The sequence below is a fragment of the Panthera pardus genome, unplaced genomic scaffold, assembly GCF_024362965.1.
Source record: "Panthera pardus isolate Hobbes unplaced genomic scaffold, ASM2436296v1 HiC_scaffold_16, whole genome shotgun sequence".
Classification (NCBI taxonomy): Eukaryota; Metazoa; Chordata; class Mammalia; order Carnivora; family Felidae; genus Panthera; species Panthera pardus.
In genome coordinates this window covers 155064383-155077460 of record NW_026526721.1, presented here as the reverse complement: position 1 = coordinate 155077460, position 13078 = coordinate 155064383, and the positions used below count along the sequence as shown (strand labels likewise).

Sequence of the window (13078 nt, the reverse complement as noted above, 5' to 3'; positions counted from 1 at the left end):
GAGATATTACCTGACATCAGGAAGGGTTTGGAGAGGTTATTCATAACTTGCACACAGTCACACAGGGGCGAGTTGGCGGACTTGGGTTTCAAACTCAGGATTGTCGGACTTGCAAGCTTGAGATACGCCCACTGTGACATTATACCTCTTAAATGTGTTTGAAATTTTATAGTTGATTAAAACATTACTTCTTTCTTTCTTTTTTAATGTTTATTTATTTTTGAGAGAGAGACAGAAAGTGAGTAGGGGAGGGGCAGAGAGAAAGAGGGAGACACGGACTCGGAAACAGGCTCCAGGTTCTGAGCTGTCAGCACAGAGCCTGACGTGGGGATCGAACTCACAAACCGTGAGATCGTGACCTGAGCCGAAGTCGGATGCGTACCCGACTGAGCCACCCAGGCGCCCCAAAACATTACTTCTTTCTTTTTTTTTTTTTAATTTTTTTGTTAACGTTTATTCATTTTTGAGGCAGAGAGAGACAGAGCATGAACAGGGGAGGAGCAGAGAGAGAGGGAGACACAGAATCTGAAACAGGCTTCAGGCTCTGAGCTGTCAGCACAGAGCCCGACGCGGGGCTCGAACTCACGGACCGTGAGATCATGACCTGAGCCGAAGTCGGACGCTTAACCGACCGAGCCACCCAGGCGCCCCTACTTATTTCTAAAATATTAAAAGTACATACGGATTCTTTGCAGCATTATTTCCCATAATGCTCTTTCTGTCTGTCTGTCTGTCTGTCTGTCTTTCACCAACTTTGTAGCATACTGGCGTTCCTTCTTCCTACTTGTGGAAAACTCGCAGCAGAGGTCTACTTGTTAGAGGTATATCCTAAGCTAGAATCTGCTGATACAGTAAAGCATATTTAAGTGATAGAGAGGTGGGTAGATTTTCTTGTTTCTGCCCTTGTTCCCTCTGTAGAGAATTTTGAGACCTAAGATTTAGGCTGAATTACAAGGGATAGTGTGATGGAATTATGTAGAAGGAGTAGTTCGTTGTATTTCGTGTTGTAGGAATAAGTAGCATTTTGCCTGTGGTAACTACAGTTAGCGATGGCTGCTTTCTTTGAAAAGCATTAGTTGAGCGGCGCCTGGGTGGCTCAGTCGGTTAAGCGTTCGACTTTGTCTCAGGTCATGATCTCATGGTTCATGGGCTCAAGCCCCACGTCGGGATGTGTGCTGACAGCTCAGAGCCTGCTTTGGATTCTGCGTCTCGCCTTCTCTCTCTCTGACCCTCTCCTGCTTGCACTCTCTCTGTCTCTCAAAAATAAATAAATGTTAAAAACAATTAAGAAAAAAAAGCATTAGTTGGTTTCTGTTGGGGTTGACTCCATAGGAGTCAGATATTATTTCCAGTGACTGTCCTCCCATAGTACTTATTTTAAATTACATCACCTGTCCTGAGACAGCTATTTTACTTTGAGGATTCCATCGCGTAGCTTCTAGTGTTTCAATATATGATATAAATGTACTTTTTCCCTACACAGCTTAAGTTTTGAGAGTCGAGCCCAAAAGCTTTGAATAGAGATAGCTATAAACAATTCAGGACATTCTGTTTAGCCGCTCCCCGCTGATCCATTTGCAGAGGAAGTAGCTTTATCTCCTACTACTTCCTTTCTTGCTTACTGTAGAGGAGTCAGCAAACCAAGGCCTGGTCAGCTGCCTATTTTTGTATTGTTCATAGCCACCACTCTGAGTGGGTCGGGGCTGTGAGCCTTGGAGACCTAGCTGGCGTGCTCCCCTCTCTTCCATCGTCCCCTTTCTTCCCAGTGCCTGCCTCCCTGGCCATTCATTGGCTGCACCTCACTGCCGCCCAGGGTTAGCTCTGGGGCCACCTACACTTGGCAGTGAATGTACAGTCTCAGGCTGGGAGTTGGTGACTCAGCACATTGCTTGTCTCCAGCAGCTGAGCCAGCTGCTCAAGTTGAGATGGCCGGGCTTTCTGGGAGAAGAGGAGGGCGTGCTGGAACTTGGGTGTCACTGAGGCAGAGAGTGAAGGTGACTGTGTTGTGACTGCCCACCCCCTCCCCTGGGGCCCTCTCAGCCAGACCGGATACTCTTCCTTGGAGAATGAATCTAGCTAATGACAGTTGGGCGGCTGTGTACCTAGAGTGCCCTCCATCTGAGATGGCCCAGGTCAGGGAAGAAGCTTACAGGGCTGGCAGGAGTTTTCCTTCTTGTTGTGTCAAGACCTGCGTATTATCTTGACTTTGCCTTTTGCTTGGCGAAGCCGACAATAGCCCTTCTCAGAAACAGTTGCTCTGTCAGCCTTGTTGCTGGGCCTTGCGTGCTGTTGCCTTCTTTTGTCTCCAGTCCTTGGGACCTGGCTGGTGTCTCCTTGTGGGCTGCGCTTTGGTAGTTCCTGTTGGTTCACAAAACAGAGAGTCTTGGGTTTTACTTTCCAGAGATAAAAAAGGTTACTTTTTAAAAATTGGCAGCTTAGTGACATATCTGGGGCTAGCAATTAAATAGCAAACAGACGCATTCTCTGCTCTCATGGAGCTTAGAATGGTTTGAGAAAAAAGATACCATACATAATTCCGTAAGTAGGTATATTACAAACTGGTAAGTTCTATGGAGGACGAATTCAGAGGCCCGAGAGATTATAAAGGGAGAGTTTAAACTCCTGGTTTAAAACAGGAGTTAGGTTGACCGTCCTCCTCAGTTCTGCCACCACTGTGGAACAAACAGCCGAGTTACGCTCCCCCCATCTCCTGCCTGGGTTACTGTAGTAGCCTCCTGACCCACCTCTCGCCTTTGCTCTTGCACAGCTGCAAGCCCGTTTTCCACGCGGCGGCGTGGATGGTGACTGTGCAAACAGATGAGCTCGTGGTACTCTTCTGTCCAGACTCTGATAGGTTCCCCTCTTCCTCCGTATGGTAGAAACCGAAAGTCTTACGGTTCTGCTCAGAACATCATTACTTCTTTGATTGCATCTTCCACCATCTTCTGTGCTGGCCCTGTGACCATACTGGCCGCCTGGCCGTGGCTGGGTGTTTTCGGGCATATGCTCTTGTCCCAGTTTTTGGCACTTGATGGCCCCACGACTGCTAATCTTTTACCTCACTTACCTGCTGGCCTCATCACATCACCTCCTTCATACCTTCTCTATTATCTGTGGTTTTTGAAATTGTTTTATTTCTTCTGTGTGTCAAGTTATCACATGTTGTGATTGAAGACCACAGTCCTCACCCTGTGCAACACCTTATCCTTTTTACTTTTTTCTCCATAGCACTAATTACGGTCTCCTGTACTGTATTTTGACTTATCTATTTTGTCTCCCCCTCTACAAGTAAAGCTCTACAAGGGCTCAAAATTTTAAATGTTTGTTTACTGCTGAATTTCTATGTCCTAGAACTGTGTTTGGTACATGGTAAACTCTTAGTGTATATTTTTTGAATGAATGGGTGAACGAACAAATGAGGGAAGGCTTTTTTGATGGTACATCAGCCTAGATAAGAAAAGCAGGAAATCGTGATAGGAAAAGTGTCCAGAGAGGGGGAAAAAAAAACAACTGGTGGAGGCCCTGAGCCAGGAGAGAGCATAGACTAATGAATAGAACGTGTAGTGAATATTCTCAGATGAGGCTGGAGAGGTGGATGATGGCTGGATAATGCCAGACCTTGTCAAAAATTGTGGATGAAATTTTAAGTATGATAGGAATGAGTTAAAGCGTTTCAACATTTAATAATTCAGAGTTCATTTTTTTTTTTCAGAGTACGAGAATGTTTTAGGTACAAGAATATTCTACATGACCACGGTACAGCTTTCAAAATTGGGAAGTTAGCATTGATTGAATATTACCGTGTAACCCATAAAATGCATTCAAATTTTGCTAATTGTCCCAATGATATTTTTACGGGCTCAGGATCTCATCCAGGATCCTTTGGCATTTAATTGGTTCTTTAGTCTGCTTACGTCTGGGGCAGTTCCTCAGTTTCTCCTCGTTTTTCACAACCTTGACATCTTTAAAGAGTATAAGCTGCTTACTTTGTAGAATTCCCTCGGTAAGGGTTCGTCTTATTTTTTCTTAGGATTTATGCATTTTTGGGCAGCAGTACCACCAAAGTGCAGCTGGCTTTTGTTTTTGGTTTTGTGCATCTCAGGAAGAACTTGATGTTGTTTGGTGCCATGTGTTTAACTTTCATGATTTGATCAAGATGATGTCTGCTGGGTTTCTTGACCTTACAGTTGATGAGTATGTTGAACAAATTAGTAAGTACTTTGTGGGGAGATACTTTGAATCTTTGTAATACCCTGTTTCCATCAGACTTTCTTGTGTTAGCATCCATTGATATATCTTAACTGAAACAGATACTCTGAAAGGTGCCGTGGTGATTTTTCCAACTCTGTTATAGCTTCTAGTGTTACGAGCTGCCGTTGTACAGTAGGGCTTTCCCTATTCATCTCTTTATTTTGTTTGCTTCAAATTGGTGTTCTTATTTTTCTCAATGGGTTATGATTTGTTTATTTCATTTAATTTTTTCTGGACTTGGCTAGCAGGAGCCCCTTAAAGCTAGTTCTTACGTCTTTTTGACACGTCCTCGTTTTTTGAGTACTTCCTTGACTATCTGACATAGCAAGATGTTTTAGGTTTGATTCTTGAATTTTCTCCGTCTCCGCCATGGAATCTGTCGTTTCTTGAAGGAGTGTTGGCTCCTAAAGCAGAGAATTATTCATCTGGGCTCTAGATGTGCTTATGCCACCAAGGTGTTATTGCTTCTAGGCCCTCTGAGCATATATGTTTAGGAAATACACTCACACACACATTTATACCTGTTTTTGTATTTCTCCACTGTATATACATGTGTGTGTACGTGTGTGTATTTTTGTTGTTGTTTAGTTTATTTTTGAGAAAGAGAGAGACAGAGAGGGAAAGTGTGTGGGAGCCAGCAGGGTAGGGGTAGAGAGGCAGAGACAGAGGGAGACATAGGACCCGAAGCAGACTCTGCACTGACAGTGGGTCTCGAACCCATGAACCGTGAGATCATGACCTGAGCCGAAGTCAGACGTCCAGCAACTGAGCCACTCAGGCACCCCTGGATTTCTCTACCATATTAGAAAATCACACTGATACCTCCAATTCCAAGCAAAAACTACAGAACTTATTCTAGCCATTTCTCTTTCCGTATTTGTAACTCTTTTCTCTGACAGTTAGAAATTAGTGTCCATTATCTTCATTGTGTTTACTTAATTGCTCAGATCTTGTTGTTTGTAACCAAACCTGTGGCCATGTCAGCCAAAAACTTGGTCTCACACGTGTTGCCCCTCCCCCTGGAAGATTGGCCTCAGAAACAGTCATTGGAGTGATAGCCCTGAAGAAGGTGGGGAGGGGAGGGGAGGTAATAAGGGAAGGAGTAAGGGTTAGAGAGGCCAGTTAGAAGGCTTTGCCTTGGATATCCCCAATCTCTCATGTTAGCTCAAAGGTCAGCCTGATGAGGAAGAAGATTGCTTCTTGTTTGATGATTGTTCTGGCTGCTGTGTGGAGAGTAGACTGAGAAGAATGACAAATGACTCAAGGAGACTTTGTGATTAGTCTACTTTAAAGGGAGGGTAGAAGTTTTTTTTTTTTTTTTTTTAATCTAATTCCAGTTTAGTTAACATTCAGTGTTATATTAGTTTCAAGTGTACAATATAGTGATTCAGCATTTTTGTACATTACTCAGTGCTTATCAAGATAAATGTACTCTCAATGGGGAAAAACTGAGAACTTTTCCCCTAAGGTCAGGAACACAGCACGGATGGCGACTCTCACCACTTCTTTTCAACGTAGTACTGGAACCCTAGCCACTGCAGTCAGACAACAAAAAGATACAGAAGGCATCCAAATTGGTAAGGAAGAAGTAAAACTTTTAACTATTTGCAGGTGACATGATACCATATATAGAAAACCTGAAGGACTCCATCAAACAACTGCTAGAACTGATCAACGAGTCTAATAAAGTTGCAGAATACAAAATCAGCATACAGAAATCTGTTGCGTTCCTATACACCAGTAATGAAGCAGCAGAAAGAAATTAAGAAAGCAATCCCATTTACAATTGCACCAAAAATAATAAGATACCTAGGAATAAACCTAACCAAAGAGGTGTAAGACCTGTACTCTGAAAAGTATAAAACACTGATGAAAGAAACTGAAGATGACACAAATGGAGACATTCCATGTTCATGGATTAGAAGAGTAAATATTGTTAAAGTATCTATACTACCCAAAGCAATCTACACATTTAATGCAATTCTTATCAAAATACCAGCAGCATTTTTTATAGAACTGGAACAAATAATCCTAAAATTTGTATGGAACCAGAAAAGACCCTAAAAAGCCAAAGCAATCTTGAAAAAGAAAAGCAAAGCTAGAAGTATTACAATTCAAGTTATATTACAAAACTTAGTGATCAAAACAGTATGGTACTGGCATAAAAATAGACACATAGATGAATAGAACAGAATAGAAAACCCAGAAATGAACCTGCAGTACATATGACCAATTAATCTTTGGCAGAACAGGAAAGAATAATGGGAAAAAGTCTCTTCAACAAATGGTGTTGGGAAAACTGGACCACTTTCTTATACACAAAAATAAACTCAAAATGGATTAAGGACCTAAATGTGGACCTGAAACTATAAAAATCCTAGGAGAGAACACAAGCTGTAACTTCTCTGACATTGGCCGTGGCAGCTTTTGTCTAGATAGGTCTCTTGAGCCAAGCGAAACAAAAGCAAGGATAAACTATTGGGACTACCTTAAATAAAAAGGTTCCACACAGTGAAGGAGACAACAAAACCAAAAGGCAACTTACGGAATGGGAGAAGATACTTGGAAATGACATATCTGATGAAGGGTTAGTATCCAAATGTATAAAGAACTTCTGAATCTCAACACCCCAAAACAAATAACCCAGTTAAAAGATGGGCAGAAGACACGAACATTCTTCCAAACAAGACATGGTGATCAACAGATACATGAAAGATGATCAACGTCACTCATCATCAAGGAAATGCAAATCAAAACCACAATGGGATATCACCTCACACCTGCCAGAATGGCTAAAGTAAAAAACAAGAAATGGCAGGTAATGGCAAGGATGTGGAGAAAAAGGAAACCTTTGTGCACTGTTGGTGGGAATGCGAACTGGTGCAGCCACTGTGGAAGACAATATGGAGGTTCCTCAAAAAGTTAAAGATAGACCTACCATACGATTCTGTAATTCCACTACTGGGTATTTACCCAAATAAAACACTAATTTGAAAAGGTCTGTGCATTTTCTGTTTGTTTAAACATAATTTGGGGCGCCTGGGTGGCGCAGTCGGTTAAGCGTCCGACTTCAGCCAGGTCACGATCTCGCGGTCCGTGAGTTCGAGCCCCGCGTCGGGCTCTGGGCTGATGGCTCGGAGCCTGGAGCCTGTTTCCGATTCTGTGTCTCCCTCTCTCTCTGCCCCTCCCCCGTTCATGCTCTGTCTCTCTCTGTCCCAAAAATAAAAAAATAAAAAAAAAAACAAAAAAAAAACCATAATTTACAATGGCCAAATTACAGAAGCAGTCCAAGTGTCCATCAATAGATGAATGGATAAAGACGTGGTGTGTGTGTATATATTGCCCAGCCATACAGAAGAATGAAATCTTGCCATTTACAATGACATGGATGGAGCTAGAGTGTACAATGGTAAACGAAAGAAGTCCAAGAAAGACAAATACCATGTAATTTCACTCATGTGCGGAATTTAAGAAACAAAACAAATGAGCAAAGGAAAAAAGAGAAACCAAGAGACAGACTCTTAATTGTAGAGAATAAACTGATGGTTACGGGGCGGGGGTGAGGGGGGATGTGGGGGGTGGGTGAAACAGGTCACGGGGATTAAGGAGTGCTCTTGTGACGAGCACTGGCTGATGTATAGAATTAGCGAATCACTATATTGTACGCCTCAAACTAACACAACACTGTATGTTAACTGGAATTAAAATAAGAATAAAAAAAATCAAATGTACTCTTTTTTAATCCCCTTCACCTACTTCACCCATTTTCTCACCCACTTCGCCTCTGGTAACCATCAGTTCTCTATAGTTAAGAGTGTGCCTTTTGATTTGTCTCTTTTTTTCTTTTTCATTTATTATTATTATTATTTCATGTTTATTTTTGACAGAGTGAGCAGGGGAGGAGCAGAGATAGAGGGGGACAGGGGATCTGAGGCAGGCTCTGCACTGACAGCAGAGAGCCCGTTGTGGGGCTCAAACTCACAAACTGTGAGATCATGACCTGAGCCAAAGTCGGACACTTAACTGAGCCACCCAGGCGTCCCTCGTTTATTTTGTTTCTTAAATTCTGTTATTCTGTTTTGTAAATTTCTTAAATTACTGCCCATGCTCTCTTCTAGGATTTTTATGGTTTCAGGTCTCACATTTATTTAGGTCCTTAATCCATTTTGAGTTTATTTTTGTGTGTGGTATAAGAAAGTGGTCCAGTTTCATTCTTTTGCATGTTGTTGTCCAGTTTTCCCAACACCATTTGTTGAAGAGATTGCCTTTTTCCCATTGCATATTCTTGCCTCCCTTGTTGAAATTAATTGACCATATAATCGTGAGTGTATTTCTGGGTAGGGTGGAAGCTTTGATGAAGGGTGTGACAGTGGAGATGGGCAGAAGTGGAGATGTCCAAGGCATATGTGAAAGTTAGTAAACCTGTTTTTAAATAGCAGTTTATCAGAGATGTTAATTTGCTCAATGGATATAAACAGTTGCCTTAATAAGAAGTAGTATTTTAAGAAATACTTTGGTTCTGGGCAGATGTTAGTTTCCTTTTAGCCAATACACTTGGTATGTATTTTTCTTTAGTGGTGAGTATGAGTTTTTTGTTCACAAATTTTTTTATTGCATGCATTTCACATTCTCATTTACACATTAAAAGATTATGTTTATTAACTTTAAAATGGCTGATTGAATTTGATTTGTGGGCTGCTCAAAGTAAGAGTGAATAATTTTTGTGTACTCATAAACTAGTTGTGTATATGTAAATGTATATAATATTTAGCTTTGGTAATTATAAATTTTCCTTTTTTTCTTCTTTTTTTAGATATTATGATCAAATTTGTTCCATTGAACCCAAATTCCCATTCTCTGAAAATCAGGTAAGTTATTAATTTTAATTTGTTTTGAAGTTATATGATAATAATGGCAAACACCCATTTCTTCCGACACATGGTATCATTTAAAAAAAAAATTTTTTTTAACATTTATTCATTTTTGAAAGACAGAGACAGAGCGCGAATGGGGGAGGGCTAGAGAGAGAGGGAGACAGAATCCGAAGCAGTCTCCAGGCTCTGAGCGGTCAGCACAGAGCCTGACGCGGGGCTCGAACTCATGGACCCCGAGATCATGACCTGAGCCGAAGCCGGCTGCTTAACTGACTAAGCCACCCAGGCGCCCCATGGTATCACTTTTTAAAATAAATGGTGCTTCTTCCCTATTTTATCTTTCTGTAAGACCTTTTGATACAAATTAGAAGCTTGTAAGCCCATCTGATGAGAATCTATATCTTTTGGAAGAGTCTCTTGGAATTCTGTTCCTGTTCATGTCATTCCTTAGTAACTTTTGGGTTTATGTGGAGCATTGGACTGCATTTTTTCCCCCTGTATTTTATATCAATAGGATCTGTTGACTGATTAACATAGTCTGTGATGTCCTTCCCTTTGTGTTACACAGAATAAAAAAGGAAACTGAAGTATTAGTCTCAGTGTCTGTGTTTTAAAAATTGACACAAATTATATTTGCATATAAAGTTGCAAGTGCTGTTATGATTAGATGTTATACTACAAGAATATTTGCTTTCGTTTAAAGGCTAGATACTAAAAATGCTGATGATTTCTCACAGTTTTGTTTGAGAGACTTGTTAAAAGTTTTCAATTTGTGTGACATTTTAAGTTTCAAAATACGTAGTTTATGGAAAATGCTTTAAACATTCTTGTAAAATTTTTACAGGTGATGTAATATGTTGAAATTTGCTTTAAAATACTCAAGGAGGAAAAAGTATGTGTGTAGGTTTGGGAGGGGACATGGAAAGTGGGAGTAGGTGAATCAAGACATTCAAAAGGCTAAAACTGTGATGGCTGTATGGTGTTCATTCTGTTATTCTCTCTAGTTTTGTGTGTATTGAAAATTTCTCTAATCCAGAGTTAACAAAATTTTTGCTTGGGATTGCAATACATAATTTAAAAGAGGTAAGTTGTTTTTAACCTTTATATGTGGAATACATTAGAATCAGAGTGAAATCGCTTTTTTTTTATTAAGTAGACTTTTAATTTATGTATAGCATACGTACAAAAGTGAATATCATGTTTATAGCTTGAATCTTTATAAAGCGAATACACATGTATAAGTACAACCCAAATCAAGAAATAACATATTATCTCATTCCCCCAAAGGTAACCCTTCTCCTTTTGTCATCAGGGAGTACTTTTTAATTTTATATTCAAGGAAACCTTTGCTTCTCTTGGCTTATTTGACAATCATTTATTAAGTGCCTGTTCTGTTCATGCCGTTGTGTGTTGTAAAGATGAGTAAGGTAGTGTTTTCTGGAGAGGACAATATATGCACAATTACTGAGGCAGAATGACCACTGGAAATATCATAGTGCTAGTATTTTACTTTTAAAAAAGAAAACTCTGTGGTCCAGGAAAAGGGAAAGGAGTTAGTTGTCTACAGAAGATAATGTTTTGACAAGCTTTAGTCCTTTTCCTCATTGTGGATTTTTCTTCAAGATAGACCTAATATTTAATGAGAAGCAAGAAGGTGAGATAATTTTCTCTTTGCTCTTTTTCTATCAAGATCTGCTTGACATTTACCTGGAAGGATGCTTTTGATAAAGGTTCACTTTTTGGAGGATCTGTAAAATTGGGTATGTAATGACTTTTTAAAAAATGATAAGACACTTGGGCTAAACACGTTGTATTATTTTAGGCTTTAAAAATTGCTCTCCTGACAGCTTTTTGTAAATAATAAAAATGTTTACATTTTTTTTTTAAATTTCAACTTTTAATGTAATTTCCAAATACTTGTAGAGAGCCTGTGCCTTGCCAGGCACTGTCCTAGTTATAAGAACAAATGAGACAGTTGTATTCAGTCTGTTTAGGAAAACAACTGATCATTCCAAAATATAACGGATAGTCTATGAGGATATGCACAAAGTAGTGAGCCCGTAAATGAGGAAGACAGGAATTCTGCTTGTTGAAAGTAAGCTGTGTTCAGGTTAAGCTCTGAAGGATGAATTTGGTTTTCCCAGCTAAAAAGTAATGTTACGGGTAGACCATTATAACCAAAGGTCAGAAGAACGAAGGCGGGTTGGCAGGTTAACCACCGTGTGCATTAATTTTCTTGTTTTTGAAACGGGGAATACATAGTACTGTGAAATACTGTTTATCTCATTTGGGCTCTTGTGTGGATTAAATGGGTGGATACGTGCAGAGTCCTTAGGAGAGTGTGCAGTGAATATTAGCTGCAGTAAGTGATAGGAATGTATTTTATTGTAAATAAGTACACGTAACACATGTTTTATGGTACATATGCATTATAGAGAATACGTAATATAACATATAGTATATGGTACAAATTATGTATGATGCATACTAATAAAATTATCGTTAAGGCTTGAAACCATAGGTTGAATTGAGGATTATGGAGGGTGAAGACATTGGAAAGCAGATTGTGAAGAGGTGCGAATATACTATGCATGTGTACTCTTCTCTCTTACGTGTTAATAGCTAGAATTTATTGAGTACTTACTCCACCTAGGCACTGTGGAAAGGGCTTCACATATATTATCTTCCTGAATTCCCCAAAAGCCCAATGAAGAAAGGCACTGTTATTACCAGTTGAACACACTTGTTTAGAAAGATGAAGGGACTTTCTAAGTCATAAGGGAAGGATTTGGTGAAGTGGGATGTGATTCCAGAAAGCCTGACTCCAGGTCCTAGAGACGAACAGACCAGTGAGGAGACTGGTGACAGATGAGATGAGAGAGGGTGGTAGGTGTGGGTCAGAGGAGAAGGAGGGGATTTGAGCGACGTTTCAGAGTTGAAACTGACTGGATCTGCCGAATGTCTCTCAGAAGGAAGAGGAGTAGTTGAGGGTTGACTCTAAGATTTATAACTCAGTTTGACTTGTTGGATATTCCTTCCAGAAGGCAATTTGAGTTTGACTTTTGTATGCTGTGTGTGGGTAGAATTTTTTTCTTTTTTTTTTTTTTTTTTGGCATTTGGAAACGAGATTTAAAAGTCCAGAGTGGTAGAGATGTAGATTTGGGAACAGTTATCGTTAAATGATAATAATAAATCTATTTCCTCTGGTAGTCCGTAGATCGGGAAAAGTGTGAAGGCCAGAGCTAGGTGATAATAACGTTCAAAGGAAACAGGAACAGGTTCCTGGGAATGAGGATGAGAAAAAGCTTTCAGATCTCAGAGGAACCAGAGAAGAATAGAGGCACGGCATTGAGTGCCAGAAGGGTTGCCAAGGTCACATAGTCCGGTGGTTCCTGAACCTGGCCGCATGTTAGAATTACCTGAGGAAAATGTGAAAGGTACACATGTAAAGATACAGAATGCCAGATGTGATAGGAAGAATTTCCGGGGTGGACCACTGGAATTGGTACCCTTGAAAATACCTCCAGGTGATTTTAGTATCTATCCAGGTTGGAACCTCACTGACAGAATCGTTGTGGCAGAGGTCAAGTCACATAAAGTTGGAGAAGTCAGTGGATTTGGTAATGAAAGAAGTTTCACTAGGGGCATGCCCCTACATCAGGTTGAGGGGTGGACCAGAGGTGAGGAGATGGGAACTGCAAATGCGGATTGCTCATCTTAAAAGATTTTCAGTAAGGGTTTAAGGACAAGGCATTATGCTGAGAGGGAGACCAGGTCAAGAAAAGGATTTTTCTTTTTCTTTGGCATTTGCAATGCCACGTTGCTGGGCTGAGAGCAAGGAGCAGGTGCCAGAACTAGAAGATACTTAAGTGAGATAGGTTCTTCCTGGCAGACGTGGGAAGCAAAGGACTTAACATAAATAGAGCAGGACATAGTTCATCAAGGCACTCCGG

General features: G+C 40.4%; 1 protein-coding gene across 2 annotated transcripts in view; it reads left to right on the top strand.

The window, feature by feature from the left end:
• Positions 1 to 13078, top strand: part of PDCD6IP (programmed cell death 6 interacting protein) — a 71208-nt gene that overhangs the window by 7082 nt on the left and 51048 nt on the right. For both annotated transcript variants that reach the window (XM_019418603.2, XM_019418602.2), the window contains exons 2-3: positions 9065 to 9119; positions 10816 to 10885. In XM_019418603.2, the coding sequence (XP_019274148.2) occupies positions 9065 to 9119; positions 10816 to 10885 (125 nt within the window). The remainder of the gene's footprint in view (positions 1 to 9064; positions 9120 to 10815; positions 10886 to 13078) is intronic.